Consider the following 23,628-nt stretch of genomic DNA (forward strand, 5'->3'; position numbering starts at 1 on the left):
GTTGGTTCTTGTTTCAAATTCTAGTAACCCTTCAGGGACCTTGTATAGACCATGAGTATACTTGTATACTTCAATGAGGTCCCCACGCAGACGTCGATAACTGAGGCTTGGAAGCTTCATAATCTTCAATCTTTCTTCATAGGACTTGCCCTTCAAGCCTGGAATTATCCCTTCAAGCCCTTCAAGCCTGGAATATGAACAGCAATTACACAAAAATCATTATTTTACATGGGGAGCACCCTGGCGCATCAATTAATGGTCCTGATTTAAATTAACTGTTTTCTCTTCATGTTCGCTAACTACTCCATCGCCTATCCATGGAGTACGGAACCTGCCGTAATTATGCCGATTCCCGTTACTATTCCGTCAACTAAATCTTCTGCATTTGTTGTTTTCAGTTCGCTTTCAAGTTTCAACATCGGGTCTTGATCCTTAATCGGTAGTGAAAGCCTGACTTTTCATAACATTATCGTAAATGAAGACTCAATGGCCGCATTCTCTATTACTTAAAATTCTTTACTACATCGATCCTACAAAAAGTGTGCGGTATTTTCATTGAAAGTTATTAATATTTCGAAGTTCTCATTGATTACACCATTGTTCGGTACACCAGCGCTTCATTATTTTTAGGCTACGACAATCTTAGGATTTTCAACATTTTCTTTTACATGCTCATAAAGTGTGTTAGAAATGAATGAACAATTCTGTCATGTTTGTTCACGAATGCAACTTCTGCAGGCCTCAAACACCGTTATATATGATCATAAGCTTCGACGAAATAATCGATTACAATACGAATGTGAGTAGTAAATCTGATGGCCACTTGTAGATATATACGTAACAACTACTCTCATTGTTGCGAGTCAGGTGAATGTTTTGGCTGGAGTAGAAATTGAATGAATAATGACAATAATACTGAAAATTTGAGAGTTATGGCTAGTTTCTGCTGAAGGACATAACTTTCGGTAATTAATTGATATGGGATGTAATGTCATGATCAGCTGGTTGACTTTCTGGTGTATATCTTTCGGAAATTGGTACGTGTCCTCGTTGGCAGGTGGTAATCCTGATCAGTCACCCTGCCGGATGCGTTCAGATGAAAATATTGCGAAAGTTTCTTCTGTTTTTGTGTATTGTAAAGTTATAAGGCAAGTTTTTTTCTGGAATTTAATCTTTGAAAGTTTCTATCACTGAATTTTTTGTCTTGTTTTTCTAACTTTGATGTTTCTGTGCCTCGCATATTGCTGTACAAGTTATTCTCGTCATTTGCTATCGAACTTAATTGCTTAAATGATGATGTCAACATATTGTTGAGTTAGATTTTATTGGAGTAGTCGTTCTCATTGGGTAAGAATATCAATTAAGTTTTTGAAACAGTAATCAGGATAATGCAGGTTTTATTGCTTCAGAAAATGAATTTTGAAACAAAGATTTTTAGTTTTTTTTTTTTGTGATGAACTTCTATAAAGTAACTGGAAAGTGGAAACTAGTGGTTAGCCTACTGCCACTGGTTAGTGGGCAATGGGCATAGTGGGCATTAGTGGCAGGTGGCTTAGTGGGTACTGCCATCGCCCGTCAGTGCCATGAGTGCCACACTGGCCCACACAGAGCACAGGCCCATACTACTTGGCCTTTGCAGAAGCCAAAAGGCATTGGATTATAAATTTCCTAGTTTTTAAATACTGTAATCTTGATTGTGACATTTTTGCTTTAAATTAACAAAGTAACTTTGGATTTGGAATCTGGCAGCTCAAGCTGTCAAGCATGCACTTTTATTTATAATTAGATAACAGATAATTCATCTTGCCTATTTAAAAATAAGTAAAAAATTGGTAAAAGTCATCATAGGGTAAACGCGGTATTATTATTTTCGGTATATTCTGACACATTAAGGACGCATCGAGAAATGAAAAACTATAAAAAAAAAACTTGTGCGTTACGGTACGCAAGTTCTGTTGCCTTCACCGTCTTCACGTGACTCTCAAAACACTTCACTACGCGTCAGCAACGATGAAACGTCGCAAAATGTTGCCATATTTATTAAAAAGCCTTAAGAATGGAAACCTACCAAATCCCTATATTCCGTCACTGTGTGTGGCAATATTCGACACGTGGTGAGTCGTATTGCGTCAGCGCTTCAAATTTAACTGATGCGTAATGCCGACATCAACGTATTCGAATTCCGTTTGCTGTGTGAGGCCCATAGTGGCAAAGCAGAGAGTTTTTTAGACTGCTTCAAGTTCAATTTTGAGTCCTATAAGTAGACCCGCAAAGTATCATGGATACCAGCATCATCATACATAAGATATTGGTTTAAATCTTGAGTAAATGAGAAAATTAACAAAGAACTGATTCTAAAAAATTTCTGGTTTGCCACTATGGTGTGAGCTGTATTGGGATACAATACGGCATAGTGGCAAACCAGAGATGTATCAGAATCAGTTCATTTTTAATTTCCTCATCTACTCTATATTTTAATCAATTTCTTATGTATGAAAATGCTGGTATCCAAGATACTTTCTAGTCTACTTATAGGACTCAAAAATGAACTTGAGGAAGAGTCGAAAAAAATTGCTGCTTTGCCACTATGCAACACGGCTTTGAATTAGAACACTAACGAATATTGAACACTACTTAATTACGTTTTAATTAACAGCTATTAGGCTTTTAATTAAGCAAATTTCAATTTTTGTACAAAGCTTGGAACAATCTGTGTGTGTATAACATAAGAATTGCCAGTTGGTCCTGTCTTACCCCATGCCTGGTCCCATCTTACCCCAATGGGGTAAGATGGGACCAGCTCACTTTTTTTAATCTGTACAGAAAACTATGTTAGATGCAAAACGTCTGAGTTGTATCTTAGAAGCCCATTGCATAACTACACCTTGTGATAGGTTTAGGGTTTTTTGTTATTCTTGGTATTGATGCTACAGGCTTGTTAGTGATTTTGGTCCTGTCTTACCCCATCTGACTATATACCGCGTTTACCCTACCTACCTAGTGGCACAGCAGAGAGTTTTTTAGACTCTCCCTTAAGTTCATTTTTGAGTCCTATAAGTAGACCTGGGGCCGTATTATCAAAACTTCGTAAGTACGCAAAATCGACTTGCGAGAGGCGTTGCTATGACAACGTAATACTAGCGGTGCTATTATAAAAACATTTGTGCGGGAAAAAATTTAGGCTTTTAGCCAAGACTTGCGTACAATAGTTTTGATAATGCCAAAATTGGGGTGTATTTACATACCACAGAACGTTTTTGTCGTAAGTACAAAAAGTTATGAAGTTTTGATAATCCGGCCCCAGTAAAGTATCCTGGATACCAGCAATCCAGCATTATCATGCTTTAGAAATTGGTTTAAATCTTGCGTAAATGAGGAAATAAAAAATGAACTGATTCTAAAAAAGCTCTGGTAAGTCTGGTTTGCCATTAAGTCATTTGTGAATTGGCCAAAGTGCCTGTAAATCTGGCAGCATTCTGGCTTATTTCTATAAGCTGCTATAGCTATTTATATTTCTGCTTCTATAGCCATTTCCCAATTTCATCAGTAAAAGATACTACGAACAATCTTTTTTCAGTAGCTATTATTGGAAATCACCCATCAAACTATTATTTTCTCCAGAATTTTAGAAACCCTTTGCCAGGTATTCTAAAGTAAATAAGATCTAGATAAGATCTTCTGGATATCTAAATAAGATAAGATCTTCAGGATATCTAAATAAGATAAGATCTTCAGGAATCCTATGGCTCAAAAAATTACAGGAAAGCTCTAACCTCTAATCACATCAGCATGGCTTGGAATTTTGGAAAATAGATATATTTCAGGTCTGTGTTGGCAGTTTTAGTATGCTTGTAAAACCTAAGTTATGTGATTTTATTCAAGTTGGAAAACTAAGTCATCTGTCCCTTGCTGGCGTAGAATACATCCACCGTTTGAGCTGCAGCGTGCAGCCTGTACTTGAGCACAAAGTTGAGCTTATGTGACATTTTTGGAATCATGAGATTCCTGCTGGATAAATTATCTCCTTTCTAATTGTTAATAAAACTGCATAATTAGGCCACAATATTTTTGAGTGTATCAAAAATTGGTCCTGACTGAGAGGCCAGGGTCCAGACTGAGAGGCCAGGGTCCAGACTGAGAGGCCAGGGTCCAGACTGAGAGGCCAGGGTCCAGACTGAGAGGCCAGGGTCCAGACTGAGAGACCAGGGTCCAGGTTGAGAGGCCAGGGTCCAGACTGAGAGGCCAGGGTCCAGGTTAAGAGGCCAGGGTCCAGACTGAGAGGCCAGGGTCCAGGTTGAGAGGCCAGGTTTCCACCTTCCAACATTATTTGCAGAAGAGGGTTGAAACAAGCACTGAAATGACATGCAATGATTGCTCTAACATATTCTTCTATCAAATTAAATTCAGTGCAATTAGAATGCATGATATGGGCTGGTCCTTTCTTACCCCATGAAGGCTGCGATCCTGTCTTACCCCATTTGACTATATATTTTGAATTTATATATATTCGTCATTGCATTGATGAAAATGTACTATAGGTCCCATAATGTTATGCCTATCTGGCTCCAGAATTCCTATAGCTACAAAGGCAATCATTTGTGTTGGTATGGTGCAGAATATTTTAGAAGTGTGAATATTTGTACAATGTAAAAACTGATGTGCATGTACATCATTTTTTTTCTTTAATCCCACCTGATCTTAAGATAAGCCATAATGGCCAGTTAATATATTGTAACTCTATGATCAGGAGAAATGTTTAGAAATTAAAGATGAAATTGAAAAGTATAGCTATTAATTACATTATAAAAAAATCATATAAATGCAATGGTGAAATAACATTGCTTTACTAAATTGAAACTTGTATTGAATAGAAAAACAACCAAAAGTTACTAAGTATTCTTCAGGTTCTAAACATTCAGCCAGGTAATTTGATGCAAGAGGTCTTGGAAATTGCCACCCATTCCCTTTCACACTGTAAATATGTATACTTATTTATAAAAATTTATTATGGCAAGTTTTTTATTGTTTTATTGGAGCATTTTGCTGTAATGATAATGTTCTTTTTATATATTAGTTTAGATATTTATATTTTAATTGGTTTACATTAAAGCTTTAGCTGGGAGGTAGTGTTAGAGGAGCCTGCATACATTGGTTTTGAGTGCATTTCTGCTGTTCATGTAGAAGTTGAAATCAATTTGGTTGAGTCAAAAGTCTGTTTTCAATAAAATACCAAAAAAACTATCAATAATATTAGAAAGTTATTTTCAACAATATAAACTAAGTAGTAGGTGTGTAGCTCTAATGAAATTTTGTCTTGCAGACTCGAGTGGTCTTGCAGCCATGTCGAGCATCAAGCAGGTGATCAATGAGGCAGTGGAGAAAGGTAAGGAGGTCTACGACAAAGGTGTGTATCAACTCCAACCTGAAGTCCTGTTGCACTTCATCCCACACACACACAGTCAAGCCAGGGCTCCTCTAAGCTCTTCTAGTGGCTGCCAATCATGAATGAACACAAGAATATCTTGGCATTTACTCAAACTATTTTTCCCAGTGCAATCACTTGATGCTGGAAAGGCTGAGATTGATTAATTTTTAGGTTATTTTTTGGCTGCAAAGCTCACTCTTGTAGCCATCATTGAATTGCTTTTTTTTACTCTGTATGGCCGTTAAATTATTTTGTTTCAATGGACAGAAAAATGATGGGATGCACATGCAAGTGATGTCAAACAATTCAGAATACCAAATAAATTTGAGTTAATTGTTGTTAATTTTGTTATTGTTATTTGATGCTATTTATTGCTTGATGCTACCCATTCAAGCTGAAAGGAGATCTGTATCACTTTTAATGTTTGTGTTATTTTAGCGTCAGAATATATTTATTAATCTCAGAATCCTAAAATTACATATATAATAATTTTTTATTATTATATTCATTATATATATAGATCTTTCAGACCTTGGAAAATGTCAGTATCTAATGCTGAAACTTTCATTTAATTTAAAACAATAGCTATCTATTTTATGTGTTCAATATCTATTGAACACATAATGTGACCTAAATGGTAATTTTTTTTACATCTGAGAAATATCTTCAACAGGAAGAGATTTACCTAACTATATAAGGTTATTCAAACTGTTTGTGATCTACTCTTTCATTTCAAAGTTTAATTACAATCATAAGATATTCATGTTAATTTTTCACATGAACTTCATCTACATAAATCTACAAAACTTGAATCCAAACTCTTATATAACCAAAAAGAAAAGAATCATTCAGTTTTTTTCCAACTCGAAAATATGCATTTGATTATCGTTCCATGAATGTGGTATCAATATATTTAATTTATAGGATATGTACCAATTTCAGTGATTAGTAGGGAATATTCTATTATCTTTGGATCTGATATTTATTTTCTATCAATAGATGATCTCTAAAAGATGATCTCTTGTAAGATGATCTCTATCTTCAATTAAAACCATCCGGGGAGAAAAAAGCATCGTAGCAAATTGTGCAGTGTTATCTCAAACTCCAATGGAAGCTTGAAGCTCAGTGCATTAATTGCTCTCATAAAATATCCATGTAATATCAATATCCAGTCTTGGTACCTACATGTTTTGTTGGGTGCTTGTAAGTTGCAAACATCACACAAGAGAACATAGGTAATGTACCCCAGATGGCTTGGTTATCTTATCTCTTATCTTGCGCTGCTCACAAAGCTATTCATTGTCCAGCCTCTGCCTCTTGGATCCTTAGGAGGCATATAACTTGCCCCCATAGCTCCAGAATAATATTCAGTATAGATGTTCAAAAATATTTTATGATATCCTTGAAACTGGTATATGTAATTTCTTCATTGCATTAGTTGTCTTTTAATTGGGAACAACAGCTGAGAACTGTCATTTATTTTGAGCAACAGTTGACAAGTAATATGCATTTGTCGCTATAGATAATCAAGGTTCATTCGTATTCACTGGTAGTAATATAATTTTTTATATATAAAGGTTGCATTAAATTATGAATCGTATATACTGGTAGTAATTAATAAGCATTTGTTCTTCTAAGTCGCCAATAACCATTAAGACAGCTATGCTCGTCTCCCTCTGATGCTGTCAGACTACACGGCCGAGCAGCGCGAGATCCTCAACCCGTACTCAAAGAAAGGCCTTCTGCCTGAGCAAGGTGTTCTGAGCCTGAGCAGTATTCCTGCTGCATTGTGTGCCTCATATCCCTTGTGAAACTTGTTTTTGATGTTCGAGTTTGGAATTTAGCAAATGTTCCAGCTAAAATATTGCTATAATAACTTCTCTTATTTAGGCAATGTCTGTTTGAATTCAGTTTGGCTTTATAGCTCATTTAAAGCTTTTGTTTCCTCATACTAGGAATGATATTAACAGACATATTGCCTTAGTTTGAGTGGAATATACTAGGACAACAGATTAATGAAATATTCATGCCATGTCCTCTGCCGCAAAGTTTTTGTTGTTTTTCCAAGTGTATTGATGTCATATTATCCGATAACCTGTCACCTGAGTGGTCTAACCAGCAACTAACTAACGTTTGGATCAAACAAATTGTGTTCAGTTTATCAATAACCTTGTTAACCTGCAAGCAATACTTGCCTTACCCTGATTTGAGATGCATTTTGAGTGTGATTTTAGTCATTTGTCCTTTGGCAGCCTCTTTGAAGCAAGCATCGTGTTCACTAAAATCATTTCTCTTGAGTTATACAATGAAGCTCTAAATTTAAGTGCTTTGTGTGGAAATAATCCACTAGAAGTATTTGTTTAATCATTTGATTAATTAGAGCCCAGCTGACTGATGTGTGTGGTTGATGTGTGACTCACCATTAAGCTTTTTAGTTCTCTAACTCACTGTGATTTTCCTTATTAGTAGTTTTTTTGTAATAGTTCATTTTAAAAATTTGCTGCTTGTGATGCAGCATAACTTTTAATGCAATTCATGTTCAGGTGAAATTATGAGCATTTCTCAATGCATAGATCTCATAAATTATTATATAAATGATATCGAAAATAAACATTCATTTTACTGAGTTTATATGAAGATTTGTAATAACAAAACTAACATTTGCTTTCTCCTATTATTTAGGTTTCTATTAGATTATTTTATTTAGTTCTTATAAAATGTATCGTATGGATGCCAAACATTCGTTGCTTATATTTATCTAGTTGTTTTAAAAACAACCTTCACATCTGCCTCTGATATCAAGAATGCATGGAAATTGTCTAGTCAATAGCTTCACTGTTTAAATAACAAGGTTACATATTGAAGTTAAGCACCATACAACTTGTGAACTATCAATGCGTGTCCTTTATCATTCTGCATCTAATGCAAGTTTCTGTTCCGTCCGCTCGTATGCCAGTCCGCCAGCCCAACCCCATCCGGCTGCGGGACCTCATCCGCCAGATCAGATCTGCCAAAACAGCGGCCGAGGAGCGCTCGGTCGTCAACAAGGAATGCGCCGCCATACGCCTCACCTTCAGAGAAGAGGACTCTGTCTGGCGCTGCAGAAATGTTGCTAAGCTTCTCTATATCCACATGCTTGGGTACGTTGATATTCATTTTATCTAATTGCTTGAGCGCGTTAAAATCTATTATATTCACGTGCTTGAGTGGTGGTGTTGTTCATCATGTAAATATATCTCTGTATACTACACGGGTTTATGTTTGTAATGCTTGACCAAATTTTTTGTCTTGATGCTAAATTTAATTCTAAATTTTGATTCATAAGTTGGACTCTGCCATTGGAATTAAATCAATTGTTGTGGAGAAACGTCAGTGTATTGTTTCAATTTTGACTAGCATCATTATGACGAGCTTACTTGCCCTTGGATTCCTTGAACGTGTGTAGCATTTATTGTTTTGGCCCGTTTATGTTTGAACGATAGCCCCTGTAGCATGGATACCATCGTGAATACCGACCCTGTAGCATGGATACCATCGACTGCTACCTGTCACGACTTAGTGAAATTCTGGAGGTGTAATTCCTATTCAGATGCTCGTCCAAAATCAGAGCTACGATAGAGGAATCCAGAACCTGAGTGTTGTTTAGAAAGTCCTACTGAGGTCGAATTGGCAGAATGCTATTTGAAGTGGCAGGCTTCGTCAATTATTATTGATGTACTAGCGTTGATGGCATGATGCCAGAAACAGGAAAAGAATCATGTTTTTTCAAGCACTCCGTTACCATGGGAGCCTCGTCCTATATTTCCAGTTACCATTTAACTGAATAAATTCAACAATAGCCACTACATTATCCATATTCAACCTTTTCTGCGCTTGACACTCCCTGCCACCCACCCCCACCCTGCTCTCACTGGACACTCCCCCAGGTACCCAGCTCACTTCGGCCAGATGGAGTGCTTGAAGCTGATCGCATCGCCGCGCTTCACAGACAAGAGGATTGGATATTTGGGCGCCATGCTGCTGCTCGACGAGCGTCAAGACGTCCATCTTCTCATCACTAATTCCCTTAAAAAGTGAGAATGTTAGCATATCGCTTACTTTCTTGCTTCAAAAGCGTTTTATCACCGTCGCATTGTTATTTAGACAGACTCGCGTCAGCCTGTTCCTATTGTGGAGCGGACGGTCGCGGATATTTTCCTTGAATATCATGCTAGCATCTATATTTCTAACCTTGCTTCAATGCCGACCAGTCTTAGATGTATGTATTATATGAATGTTTTTCACCCAAAAGTCTGTGTTTTTTTGCGTCAGCGACCTGAAGTCGCCGACGCAGTTCGTGCAGGGGCTGGCGCTGTGCACGCTAGCGGCGATCGCGTCACCGGAGATGGCGCGCGATCTAGCGGACGAGGTGGAGCGGCTGCTCAAGTCCTCCAACGCCTACATCAGGAAGAAGGCGGCCATCTGCGCCGTCAGGATCATGTCCAAAGTCCCTGAGCTGCTCGAGATGTTCCTTCCAGCCACCAGAAACTTGCTCTCCGAGAAAAACCATGGTTCGGGGCTGTCGCTTGACTAGTTTTGAATAGCCTTGATCTTGCATTGCAGTCTTGGGAAAGTATTTATGATGAGGGAGACTTGTGAGAGTGTCAATGCGATCTACACTTATATCATATAATAAAGATAAGGCAGGAAATATTTCGTGCAACGGATTGTACCTTCTCCCTTTTCCCTAATTTAGTAATTTAGCCGTCTGCAAATTGCTTCATGATTATATTCAGCGTTCCCTGCGCTCGTATTTCCCCATATTTCTAGTACGCTTTTATATGTGTGAGCTATGTCTTAAATAAGTGAGAATGCTATTGCGCATAAAGGTCTAAATTTCAGATTGATAACTGGTCGATAAATTAGAGCTTTGACTTCAGTTTGCATCATAATTAAGATGCAGGTTCATATCATAGACTGAACAGAAATTCGTTGATCATTTGATTTTTTAGTTCCCTGTTCACGTCATTATTCAAGCAAAGATGTGCGTTGTATATTAATAAACGTCAGTTACGGTATTTTGTTGTACAAAATAGTTGAGTTATGTTATAAACTAATCATCTAGTCTATTTTTATTCGTTTGATTTTATTGTTTGCACTAATTCGCGTCAACTAATTTGATTTGATCAATGAGGTGACTAAGTGTGTTGTGTTACCAGGCGTCCTCATCACGGGCATCACGCTCATCACCAGCATGTGCGTCCAGTCCCCCGACACGCTCGATCACTTCAAGAAGGTCAGAATTATTCGCTTACTTTAAATTAAATTACCTATTGCAAATTATTTACCATCCCAAATTAATCTAATTTACGTCGGTTTCCTATTATTTCATGTCGTATGTTTGGGTTCTCATAACGTGCATTTCTTATTCTTTCCGTCCGTCCTTTTTTCTGCCTTGCGTTCGTTGCCTTAGTTATAAAATGTTGACTGCTGTGTCATAGGTTGATTTTCTTGCTTCAGATAAATTTTGTTTACGCAGTAAAACTATTTTTGCTGAGGCAGGTCTATCAAAGTACACGCAGCGGCCAATTCTCAACTGTGGTTGGTGGGTTAAGCTTGAAAAGCTGTCAGTTATTGGCACCTTCTGCCGAGCAAAAACATTATTTAACACGTGCCGGCATTGACACACACACGGTTATGTCTCGGTTTACAGGACCGCTGAACCACTTCAAATATACATTTTTTTCAAAGTCTGAACTATTTTCTCAGTTTGTGCTAATAGAATTTTATTTCAATGGATAAATTCAGTTGTCTGATTAACTTGGTCTCGAAATAATGCTTCTTACTTCTTTTAATTATGTTAACGGAAAATTGACTTTGAGATGTGTGCTGTTAAGAATTACTCATGGTTATAAAAGTACGTCGTTTTGAAGTTTCATCATTCTTTAAGACGAGCGTTTGACTTTTATTTTTGCATCTATTTTTAGTCTAATGAAATATCCTTTGTGATCTCATCTTAGGATGGCACTCGTCTCAACTCTCTCATTATTGTGCACACTGCATCTTTTAGAGTTTGATGTAACGTTGTATAATACGAATCGTTTCTGCTTTGAATTTAATGCTATCCTTGCACTTCAAGGGTAAAACTTGCTGCTCCCTTGCTGCTCGTTACCGACAAGCTGGCGGTTCTATTCGCATGAAAAGTTCTGAAGTCCATTTGATTATACCAGTGTTGAATTGCATATCTTGTCTTACTCTATTGATCTAAACAATGTAATTAACAGACGTCCGACCAAGGTTCCAATGTGCGAAAATGCAGAATATTTCTACACTTACGCAAATGTTGCAATGTTCACCAAAATGTTGTGTTTTCTCTCGTGGTATCTGACTCAATGAAATAAACCCATAACATTACTGTATCAAATTGTTGAGTTACATTGTAGACTCGTTTCCTAGTCCATTGTTATTCACTTATTAGTATTGATTGCACTAATTCGCGTCAAATTCATCCTCAATTTGTAGTAGAGCCAATTCCTGCTTCTGAATATTGTAGTGCGCAGTAGCTATGAGTTTGAAGACAGTGAGGGCTGGTAGCCCTGGATCCCTGTTAAGTGTTGGCATAAGGAACGATTGGGTGTTGAATACTTTATCATTTTATTTTCTTCAAAGGACAATTGTATATCACAGTTAATACGGGAATTTTTAATCAACATTTATATATGTAGGATCTACAATTACGTCCATAGTTCATTTGGTCCCTAACACCACTCCAATCTAACACCATCACCAAATTGTAGGGATACTTGAACTAAATGTTAGTTTCTGTTCTATTGTTAAAACAATAATTGTTTGATTGTTATTATAAAATTATATAGTGGCTTCTCAAGTGTTTAGCACAATGGATGACTTAGCGCTTTGTTAGGTCTAGGCATCGGCCCAATTGTGCATTATTAATTATTAATTATCTGTAAAATTTATCTCCAGTACATTTTTTGCTAAAGTATACATTCTGCAGAGCATGCACAAGTGCTTTGTATATAGTGAATGAACCATCAGGCTATTTAAGACTCTCGTAACATCCGTGTTAGTTTAGTTGGTATTCCACCAACCGCTTAATCGTTGCCCCCTTTCTTGCCTTGCTCCCGCTAGGAGACAGACGAGCAAGAGGTATGCTTTGTTATGCTTATTTGTGGTTGTGGGCAAGACGCTACAGTATCACAGTCCGTGGTCCCTGGCTCACTCTTGCTGCCCTTATAATATAGCACTTCACACTTCGAATATTGCACTTTAAACTTCGTGATATACCCCATCAGTTCATGATGCCCAACGTAACATTCGGCGCGACATAGCTCGATCTGAAGCGCTAGCAACTAAGACCACTAAAACAAACAAACTTCAAACTTTGGATATATCACTTCAAACTTCGAATACTCCTTTTTTAGATATATCGCTTCAAACTTGGGATATTGCACATCAAACTTCATATATAACACAACTTTGGATATAGCTCTTCAAGTTTTAAATGCACCCTCTATTTCTCAGATTTTAGTTCTCGGTTGGATATCTCATCCTGCGCCCAAGTGTCAGCAATAAAACTGATTCACTCACAATTGACTGTACTCTCATCTTAATGGTTTCTATTTTGACGGAGGTTATCATTTCTATATAGTTATAATTTTCTAATTCATTTCTTCTTCAACCAGTTGAAAATTTAAAAAGAAATGTACAGAAGGAAGGATCAGAAATTCCAAAATTAATTTCGCCTGTTGTCACTGTAAATTTAAACAAATATCGTTCAACAATTATTAGAGGGTAACCTGTCACCAATTTGAGCATGAGATTATGATTCATTCACCCGAACACGCACCGTAGTTGGTAAAACTTTTCAAGCAAAACTAAACATTTTCATCATAGCCACGCTCCATCACCCTTTGTACCAGTCCAGTGATAGCTGTGAAAATTGTAGCTTTTCTTGCAGTAATTCTTTACGCACTTTAAATACTTCCCGAATTTCTAAACTTAATATTCGAACTCAGCCTAGTTCAAAATTATTGAAAGCAGTATTATTCACTTTAAGAATTCAGACTTGTGTCTAGGCTTGGCATAAGGAAAGCACTTGAAACTCTACTCATGCCTTCGTTTCTTCTCATTATATTCTTACATTTGTGATCAAATAGAGCCGCGTTCTCTGTTGTAAACCTATTCCTGCTTCATACTATTTGGTGGCATGAAATAACATGGACAAATTTAACTAGTACTGTATTGCTTGTTTTTTAGATACTCGTAGCCTTCTTTTCTCTATTTTATTGCTATTGGACTGTATATATTATTTCTAGCATGAGCATAATTTTTAAAAGCTTCATCGTTAGCGTTACTTTCATTTAACTTTTGTAGCATGGCCTTCATTATTATTGCTGGCATGGGCATCATTATCATTGCCAGCTTCACTTATTGTTAGCATAGACATTTAGACATCAACATCTAATTCCATACGCACTCATGTGTTCATTCTCTTCATTTACGCTACTCCTTCAGTGGAGCATTTACTATAACTGGTAATCCAGATATTCATGTACTTCACTGCGCGATGAACAGACCCTGAAATAAGAATCATAACCCTATCAGCAACTTAGCATAGTTTCAAAACACCACTAAACTCAAGCATAAGCCATTTAACATTTACCTCTCTTCTTAGTACCTATTATTAAGTCGCTTGTAGTTATTTTTAAACCTGCATTGCCTTCATGTATCAAAGTTTTCATTTTGTATATTAAAGATAAACTCCATTTCAAAAATTTTAAATATGTTCATCAGCTGAAAATGGACTTCTAAAATTAAATAACCTGTAGAAGATATTGAAAAGCAATGAATTTCTCTCGTTGAGAATCATTGCATTGCCTTATATTTTGCAGACCGTGGGTAACCTGGTGCGCATCCTCAAGAACCTCGTGATGGCGGGGTACTCTCCTGAGCACGACGTGCAGGGCGTCTCTGACCCCTTCCTTCAGGTGAGTCTCTGACCTCTTCCTTCAGGTGAGTCTCTGACCTCTTCCTTCAGGTGAGTCTCTGACCTCTTCCTTCAGGTGAGTCTCTGACCCCTTCCTTCAGGTGAGTCTCTGACCCCTTCCTTCAGGCGAGTCTCTGACCCCTTCCTTCAGGTGAGTCTCTGACCCCTTCCCTCAGGTGAGTCTCTGACCCCTTCCTTCAGGTGTAATAATTTAGACTAATCCCTAGGCTGAGATCTCTAATTGTGTCTTGCTGGCTCTGGTGTATAAACATGAATGATTATTTTAGTTCTATTTTGATCTGCATTCATATACTGAAGTGTGGCCAATTTTTGTGTTGAAGGTGAAGGTTCTGAAGCTGCTACGCATCTTGGGTCGCGGTGACGGCCAAGCCTCAGAGACGATGAACGACATCCTAGCCCAGGTCGCCACTAACACTGAAGCCACCAAGAACGTCGGTAACGCTATCCTTTACGAGACTGTACTATCCATCATGGATATCCAGAGCGAGACTGGCTTACGTGTGCTGGCCGTCAACATTTTGGGCAGATTCCTGCTGAACGTTGACAAGAATATCAAATATGTAGCACTGCACACACTGTTGAAGGTAGTGCATCAGGACAACCAGGCCGTGCAGCGGCACCGCACCACCATACTCGAGTGTCTCAAAGACGCCGACATCACCATCAGGAGACGTGCCATGGAGCTCTGCTTTGCCCTCATCAACCCCAGCAACGTGCGCACTATGATGAAAGAACTTATTAGTTTTCTCGAGACGGCTGAGACAGAATTCAAGGCTGTTTGTTCCTCCAAGTGCGTCACGGCAGCGGAACAATTCTCCCCCAACACGCGCTGGCACATTGACACTTTGCTCAAAGTCATCATCGCTGTAAGTTGTAAACCATCTCAATTTTTTTTAATAATCGAAATAAAGGTGACTTAAACCTATCATTGATTGTGGCTATTAATTTCGTAATATTGTTATTCTAACATTCATTATGTTATTGGGTTGATCAGCTGCTTAAAGTATTAACGTGTCTACGTTCTGGCTGGCAACGGCGTTTTAAACGATGTGGGGACGTGGGTGATATTGATTGTGTGTATAGAACTATGCACAATGATTATTAAACAACAACAAATTTGTTTTGATAAACCAGTACCTCCATCTAATATGTGTGCAAATGATCAAGCGCAATTACTGTTTAACAACTAAGAATTTGTTATGATAACATTTTAGCTAGGTGCACAGTTAAGATGTGTTCATGTGCAGGCGGGCAATAGTGTCCCAGACGACGTGGTCGCTTGCACCATCCAGCTGATCGCGGAGAGCGGTGAGGCGGAGCAACAGTACGCTGTGGCAGAGCTGTGGCAGCGCCTCTCTGCAGCACCTCTGGACACCCAGCCACTACTGCAGGTCGCCACGTGGGTGTGTGGCGAGTTTGCCAACTTCCTCAGCTTAGTAGGTGCGTTCAATCATTCTGTTTTCAGATCCATTACTGTAAAGTAGCATTCTATGACCGTGGTAATTTAATCCCATAGGTTGTTGAGTGACTTCTGAAGTTTGAAGTATGCTTCGTGTTGAGCTGGTTTAATAAGAATACTGGAACTTTTCTTGTAGAGATACACAATGGGGAAGTCGTTAAATGCTTTACTGAAATAACTTAAAGCTGATGAGTCAGCAATATATGTTTATAATGGCTTTGTAATCACATAGTAGAAAGGTAGCGTTATAGTAAGAAGAGGTAGTACTAATAGCATTTATGATCCATAAGGTGGAGGAGTGAGTGAGGGCGAGGTGGTTGCCGTGTATCAGAGGATACTGTGGTCGTCGCAGTGCTCGGCCGTGACCAAGCAATACGCCATCACCTCCAGCATGAAGCTTGCCAGCAGGATGCCTGGAACGAACTCGTGAGTTTCACCCTCATATATACCAGCTAAGTTATTGGGCTCCTTATGATCGTCGTATAAACCGAGTTGCTTATGATAGGGTCCTATATTCAGTGTTTTCCTCATCTTTTTGTAAATTGTAACTTATCCATGCAGTTTTGCGTACGCAATTTTTGTCATGTTGATGCACGAGTGTATGCCATCAGGATAACTTCAATCAAGCAAATGACCTCAAGTTAAACTGACTTTTGATGCATTTTATTTGGCAGGCTGGTAGCACAGATGGTTAGTGCCTATGGCTCTCACCTGAACGTCGAGCTACAACAGAGAGGAGTAGAATACACGCAGCTTTTCACCAGATACGAGTGAGTGAGCTTAGCGCTGCCCTTATTCTTGCTGACCTGTCGCCGTATTATCACCCATAGTTGAGTTTGAGTTCTTGTAACTTGGTCTGCCAAATAATGACGGCGTTTCCAGCTAAAACACCAATCACAGACGGGAATAATACGCTAGTTGTGATAATACCCTGTCATCCAACTAAAGACTCAAGGTCCAGTAATTTGCGCGTTCAATTAGAATTTATTATGTGACCTTAATTAAAAGTGTGACGTGAATTTTTCAGTAGTTTTTTTAAGTGGGAGAAAAAATGAAAGCAATAAGTTTTAATTTTCAAGATATTTTTTTAAGAAGCGATAAATCGTGATTTTTTGCATGAAGCAAGAAATTATGGCAAACTGTTCTCTCCAGCTCGATGCGTGGCCCTCTGCTGGAGCGCATGCCGCCCTTCGAGCGTTCCAGATTACGTGTGTCACAGGACGCGGCTGCTGCTAATGCTGCTGCAGCAGCGGCCGCTGCACCGCTCGCTAACGGCCTACACAACAACAATAACAACGACGCTGTTGCTGCGGTTCAAGCGCCCTCCCAGAGCGATTCTAATGCACTTCTGGACCTCCTGGGTGGCTTAGACGATTCTGCAAACGATGTTCCTGTGCAAGTAAAGTCTGCGCCGCTCCCTCCCGCCGGAACTGGGTCCCTCAATTCCGATATTCTGGATTTGTTAGGAGGCCTTGGAGGAGGTGGTGGTGGTGACAGTGGAGGAACTCTCATTAGTAGAACTGTCAATAACGGGGGGATTTTGGACACTGGCCTCGGTAGTGCTAGTAATAACCTTTTGGATGATTTATTAAATAATTCTTCATCTAACTTGAACAATTCTACACTCGCAAACAACACCATCAACTCGACCAATTCCCTTCCCGTCTCCACCCTGCCTTCCTCAGGTGAGGTCATTTTTTATTGACTACGGCTTCATATTTCTAAGGATTTTTTCTAGTAGAAATCTGTTGCAGTTGACTCTTTAACAAGCAAATGACATGTTTCTTCCATTTATGCCTTAAAGTTTGGTGCTGTAATTTCATCTGTAACATTTTTCATTAAATTGTGAACTTTTTCATTTTTTTACAGACGAGTACGGGAGCCTGACAATATACGAGCGCAATAATTTGCGCCTTGTGATGACGTTTCAAAGACAAGATTCGCTGACAACCATAACACTCACGGCCACCAACAGCTCTACTTCCTGCAATATCACTGACTTTCTCTTCCAGGCCGCCGTGCCAAAGGTAAACCTAACCTTGCTCGCTATTTACTGTACAAAACTTTTGTTCACTAATCTATTTGATAACTTCAACAAGTCTTGTTCGCATTAATATGTCGCAAAGTTCTGACACGTGTCTTTACGCGTCAGAAGTCCTATGGGATTTCGCGCTCCTAGGGGGATTGTTCCTGAGCGCCCCACCGCTGAGCTCGCGGTGTCTGACTGCAGGTCTCAGTTGTGGGGTTAAGTTATTATGTAGGCAGGATTCCTTACATTTCCCTTCTCTGTCTCTCTCGTGCGGGCGGCCGACGTCCCGTGTGAGCGACCTCTTGTTCGAGTGTCTTCGTTTTTGGTACTTTTCAGCTGTCCCTCCTTGTCACTTCGTCTCTTTGAGATGCTAACGCTGCTTCTTTCGAACCAGCTTCAGCGGGCTGGACATCTGAGACCTTCCACCCCTTGTGGGTGATGACCTCTTTTTTATTTGAGAAACTTTTCATAATAGAGACCTTCCACCTCTTTGGTGAAATTCAACATGACTTTCGGTGCGAGATAGCTAATTAGCTGAAGCGCTAGTAAACATGTGGCCACTAAACTATGTCGCAAAGTTAGATCTAATCATGTTGGTTTCTCAGAGCCTTCAGCTGCAGCTTCTGACTCCCAGCAGCACAAGTCTAGCGCCTGCTGCGTCGCTCACGCAGTTCATCAGAGTCAATAACCCCAACAAGGTATGTTTGAAGCTTGAAAACATGAAGTAAATTGAGTTTCTATTAACTGTCATTGGAATTACACGTTATTTGTGTTAATCATTGAGCCCATTCCCTTAAACACTGAACTAATATAAAGTGGCTGAGAGAAATATCGGCAAGAAAAGAAATAGCTCAATCAAGTTCGTTCTAATGGGTATCAGCATGATTTTGAAATATTTTCCAAATATGTGTGATGAACTACTGGGGTTATTGTTAGGAAAAATATAAGTACAGAATTCTCTTATAGCAATTAGTTGACTAATCGTCATTAACGACTTGTCGAATGATCAACAATTGATTACTAAAGCATTTAGACCCCAACTATTTGCCTGTTGCCTATTTTGTCCAGGCTGTTCTCCGCATGAAATTACGATTGTCGTGGTTTGCCGATGGAGTGAAAATCGAAGACCAGAATGAAGTGAACAACTTCCCTCCGGCGCTGTGGCAGTACTGACACTCCATCTCACAATTCCCTGCGTCGGCAACTCTCGTCCGATAAGTCCACTCTCCACCTCGCAATCTTCAGTCAAAAGACAGACTGCGAGACGAAGTCTTCAGAAAATATATGCGGTTATATTATCGGTAACGTTTAGCTAGTATACTAAATCGCGAGTTTATTGTCACTGGTACTTGTGTAAATTGATATAATTTTCTGGGCCAATCTTAAATTTTGAAACTGGTGCGGTTCCTTATTTCTTTGTTATTGATTAAATATTTACCTCGGGGCAGGATATCCTGTTGAAATATCAGATTTTTTAAGTGATGAATGTTCATCTGAACGAGGCTGGTGTGACGCGGAAGTTTCAACATAAAAGGCACGAAAGAACAGTTTTGTGGCTACCTTCATGATCAGAAAACCAGACGCTGCATCGTTCCTTGCTCTATTTTAAGAAACTTGATTTACGCTCTCCTTCCCTATTTTTTTTATTCTGTTTGCCATCGAGCATAGATTATTAAAAAAAAATGCTGCAACCTCCAGTTAACTGGATACGTTATTTGTTTGGTCTCTAAAAGAATTGAAGAAATTGCATGGTCCATCCTTATAACTGTACGCTGCGATCTTAAATTAGATTGAGTTTTTAATTTATTCTGACGCATTTGCCTTGCTTTTTTCTTCTTTGGAGGTAATCTACTCTGTGGCTATTCCGTATTTCAGTCTGGTCAATTTAACCAACTTTAGTTTTTTTCATTTCGATTTGAAAGCTTATAGTTACTTAAGAGCCTAGTACACTGTTAATTTCACCTACAAAGTTCTAAGTTTTACTCTGGTTTTTAAGCTGCTGCAAAGAATGACAATAAATTGTGTACCTACAATTCTCAATTAAATCAATTATTAAATTTATAAAAATTGTGCTTGCAGGTTTACATAAATATTTTCGTTCCTTTAGCTCGGTAGTTTCAACGAGACTGAAGATTAAGTCTTAACATTCGTACTTAGTGCAGAAAAAATGCGCTAAAGCTCGTCTAATGTATACTAAGAAGCTTGGGATGTACCTACTGTGGGATAGTTTCTTTGCGGGAGCCTTTCTCTAAGTAACAAGTTGTGCACGGTTGTGATAACAGCAACTTTCTTGTATTATGATGTACAGTGAATATATTCACGCGAAGTGAGTAGTTGATGAATCAATTATTCATTTCTCCGATGTCAATAGAATTTGCTTTGTATTTGTATTTCCGGTAGTTCTTCAAACTCGGCTCGTGATTTGTTACCCATCGCTCACAGTGTGATGTTTTAGCTTTTACATTTTCTAGCAGGCGCGGGTAAAAAATTATCGGCGTTAATTATCTAACGAAGAGAATTTAACCAAATTTTTATGTCACCTCAAAACCAGTGAGAATGTGTAAATTAATCGGTTGGTGATCCTCGAAATCTGATGCTTCTTGATGACGCTTGAGTGCAATCTTTTCTCCTTTAAGAAACCTTCAATTTATCAGCCGATCTATCTTCTGAACCCCGTCCGTACATTTACTAAAGTAGCCATTTTCTGGGTGATTGAATTATATATGCTAATATTTCAAGAGCGACTTCCATGTTATACTATACTATTATGCTATATTCCCTTCCTCATATTTCTTGTAATTAATTCCATGAGCCTTTGTATATCGGTCATGTGCCTTGCGGCCACTATGATGTCAACTGGGACTATCTACCGTTAATATTTTTCTCTTCTTCTTAAATGATCATCAAGACTAAGTAATTACTACTTCGTTAATCAATAGATGAGTAACGACGACCATGTCCCAGTGCGATATAAATCTTTTAATCTAAGCATACTGAAGTGTGCGAGCAAGAATAGCCCCATCAGCGTTCAAGTATCTATGTTGGAAGATCTTTTTGTTTATTAGTCGAGGTATCTAACAACATCCTTGTAATCTCTGTAGTGCCGCTCAGGTATTTTTAAAAATATGTTATCTTATTTTACTTGGGTGAACAATTCATATTTTTTATTGCTTGGTTACACATGTTTTTGTTCTAGAAAGCTGCGTCGTTTGCGCTCTCAAGCTCCTGTTTATTCATAGACGAGTCAGTCTATTCTTATTGGCAAATACCAATTACTGAACTTGCGGTGAGTTACAGTTTGAGGTATCGAATTAAGATCCCTAATATCGAATTGGATGCGGTTTGAATTAGGTTTGCTCTCAAGTTTTTATAAAAAAAAATGAAACAATTGAACCGACAGTTTTTCTTGGATCATGCATATTACTGCTGGTTAGGACGAGATGATATTTCAGCGTCGAGTAAATATCCAATTGAAAGTTTCTTGTTTAATGAAAAGGTGTCAAGCTTTTGTTAGAAGTGTAAGATGCATTCAGTACACTTCGTTATTCAGACCTTGTGGCTACGATACCTAGCTCGCGCTGTACGTCTCAACACACCATTTCACATTAATAATATTGTAAATCAGGAATAGAAGAACCCAACCTTCGTTAACTTTAATGCTCCGTGCGCATTATTTCTGTAACCACAAGCCGCATTGTCTCCACTGGAAGGCCCGTCCACGCTGTCTAATATTACTATTACATTTATGATTGTTGCCCGCAATTTTAACGCAGGCTTCCATTGAGCGCGTAGATTCTGCCTGGTGTGGACGTGTAGCATTGCCGTAGGGCGTTAGGAAGGATATTGGGAATGCGCTGTGAATCTTGAACTTAACCCAGTCTTGGTCTACTTGGATAAATCGTGGCAATAACATATTGATGGGAAAGGAAGGAGCCAGGATGATTACCGTCAAGGTAATCACTAGAAGAATGTCAGTCTATGAAAGGCTTATGTGCGCGGTTTGTGTTCTCACCTGAGACGAGCAAATGCTTCTGACATCAGCTACGCTTCTTCATTGTTGTACATATTTTATGTTGATGTATTCCAGTTCGCCTTAGCTTTTGGTGTATATAATAGATTGAATCAAATTGCTGTATTTAGTAAGCTGTCACAGCCTGGGGGTTATCAATACCTGTGAACATAGCCGGATCCATTCTGAAATGGTGCCGAGTCTTTTCTTAGCAGCTTATCGTTCTGTGCAATTCGAATTATTACAAATTAATTATTTGCAATTTTTTTAGCTCTCCTGGCAGAAAGGTCCATCTCGCAAAATTTCATGTTCCGATTCAATACAGCAGAAACGTGCTTTCTGTTCATTTTTGAACTTTTAAGATCCAGATTGTTATATTAAAACTATATTCCTTATTTAAAGCACATGATTCTGACCAGATGTCTTATTAATGCATTTATCGCGATCCGCTTCTGTTTCGTTGCTTATTTTACTCCTAGCTTCTCCTTGGTGACTAGTGTTCTTGTTTCTTCTTCTTAATCAATGAAATGAAACGGTTTGTCAACCCCTCATAATCATGTTAAATAATAGATTGGACTTCCTATAGCTGTGCTTGTACGATTTTCTACAAAACCAAACTACTTGTAAACCGATTGAATCGTTGCTAATTTTCAATAAATAATTAATAAGCGCTGTTCGTGGAATGCATCTTGGTCCCGAAAATATCAATTGATATAAATCGTATTTTAAATTTCCATGTCTTGTGCCATTTGTTGACGTTTTCTTTTCAGATTATCTACTATAAATATATTAGAGTTTCAAGCCAATTGACTCCACGAACGTCAGCCTGCGTATCTTCGCATGCGCGTATGACGTTGCTTTGTGTCTAAATTACTCGGAGGATTTTCCTTTTTCGAGCCTCCGGAGTATTGATTGGTTTCCCCTACATCGACTTCTACAATGTTGATAGGAAGAGAGTTTTGATTAAATCTACGGTTCACAATTTATTATTAATTGTGCATTCGGGCTAGATCAGAATTTTTTGTGTACAGTTGAATGCTATAACATTTTGAAATTTATAAATGCAACATTGCAAAAATGAATATTGATTAACGATAAATTATAGTTCATCTGTTTTTAATTACAAATTATAATTGGAGATAAAACCTTGCCATATTAGCGGGCTTCACGAAGCATTTTGGGCGTTTCATAAAGTTTTAAATTCACGTTGATGAAGAGTATCTTTTTATGCTATGTTTAAGTTTAATGCCTGTAACAAGATGATATAGTGCTCAGCTGACATGCGAGAAAGATGTCACTTCATACCCCAAACACGAAATGTTCCATACTCGTTTTGGCCAGGTTTGAGTGGTGAAGGTAGTAAATTTAGCAGCCTTTCAAACCGACGGTTATTCTTATTTGAAGACTAATTGGCAGGATTATATATGATATTTTTATTATTTATTCGTTGTAGTTTTGTTAACTGGGGAACCTGACCCTAGTCTTGTGGGCTTGCATGTAAGTTAAAGTTACTTGTTGACAGCAATGCGTCATAAATCTTAGTGAAATGTCATTCCAAATCTGGTGTTGCTGCTCACCACTTCAAATCTGCTGAACGTTATTGCAAATACCAATGATAATGAAATGTGTGACTTGAATATTATTGTTTGATTGAGAATTTATGCAACGCACAAGCATATAGTTGATCATGAATTATTTC

General features: G+C 38.4%; 1 protein-coding gene across 4 annotated transcripts; it reads left to right on the forward strand.

Annotated features, from left to right (window-relative positions):
- The first annotated feature begins 1,049 nt into the window (after positions 1–1,049).
- On the forward strand, positions 1,050–23,566 carry LOC108675826 (AP-1 complex subunit gamma-1). Of its 4 annotated transcripts, none has more exons than XM_047881636.1 (16): positions 1,050–1,148; positions 5,321–5,383; positions 7,115–7,180; positions 8,382–8,565; positions 9,352–9,498; positions 9,737–9,975; positions 10,624–10,700; positions 14,317–14,412; positions 14,753–15,298; positions 15,680–15,872; positions 16,182–16,317; positions 16,566–16,661; positions 17,044–17,576; positions 17,761–17,918; positions 18,526–18,618; positions 18,989–23,566. In XM_047881636.1, the coding sequence occupies exons 2-16, from the start codon at positions 5,341–5,343 to the stop codon at positions 19,091–19,093; spliced, it is 2,712 nt and encodes a 903-aa protein (XP_047737592.1). In that variant the 5' UTR covers positions 1,050–1,148; positions 5,321–5,340; the 3' UTR covers positions 19,094–23,566. The 4 variants fall into 4 exon arrangements, with proteins under 4 accessions (XP_047737592.1, XP_018019345.1, XP_047737593.1 ...); XM_047881637.1 differs by lacking the exon at positions 1,050–1,148 and adding an exon at positions 1,161–1,347; XM_018163855.2 differs by lacking the exon at positions 1,050–1,148 and adding an exon at positions 4,716–4,923.
- Positions 23,567–23,628: the final 62 nt, after the last annotated feature.

This window comes from Hyalella azteca, unplaced genomic scaffold (genome assembly GCF_000764305.2).
Source record: "Hyalella azteca isolate HAZT.00-mixed unplaced genomic scaffold, Hazt_2.0.2 contig8429, whole genome shotgun sequence".
In the NCBI taxonomy this organism is placed as follows: domain Eukaryota; kingdom Metazoa; phylum Arthropoda; class Malacostraca; order Amphipoda; family Hyalellidae; genus Hyalella; species Hyalella azteca.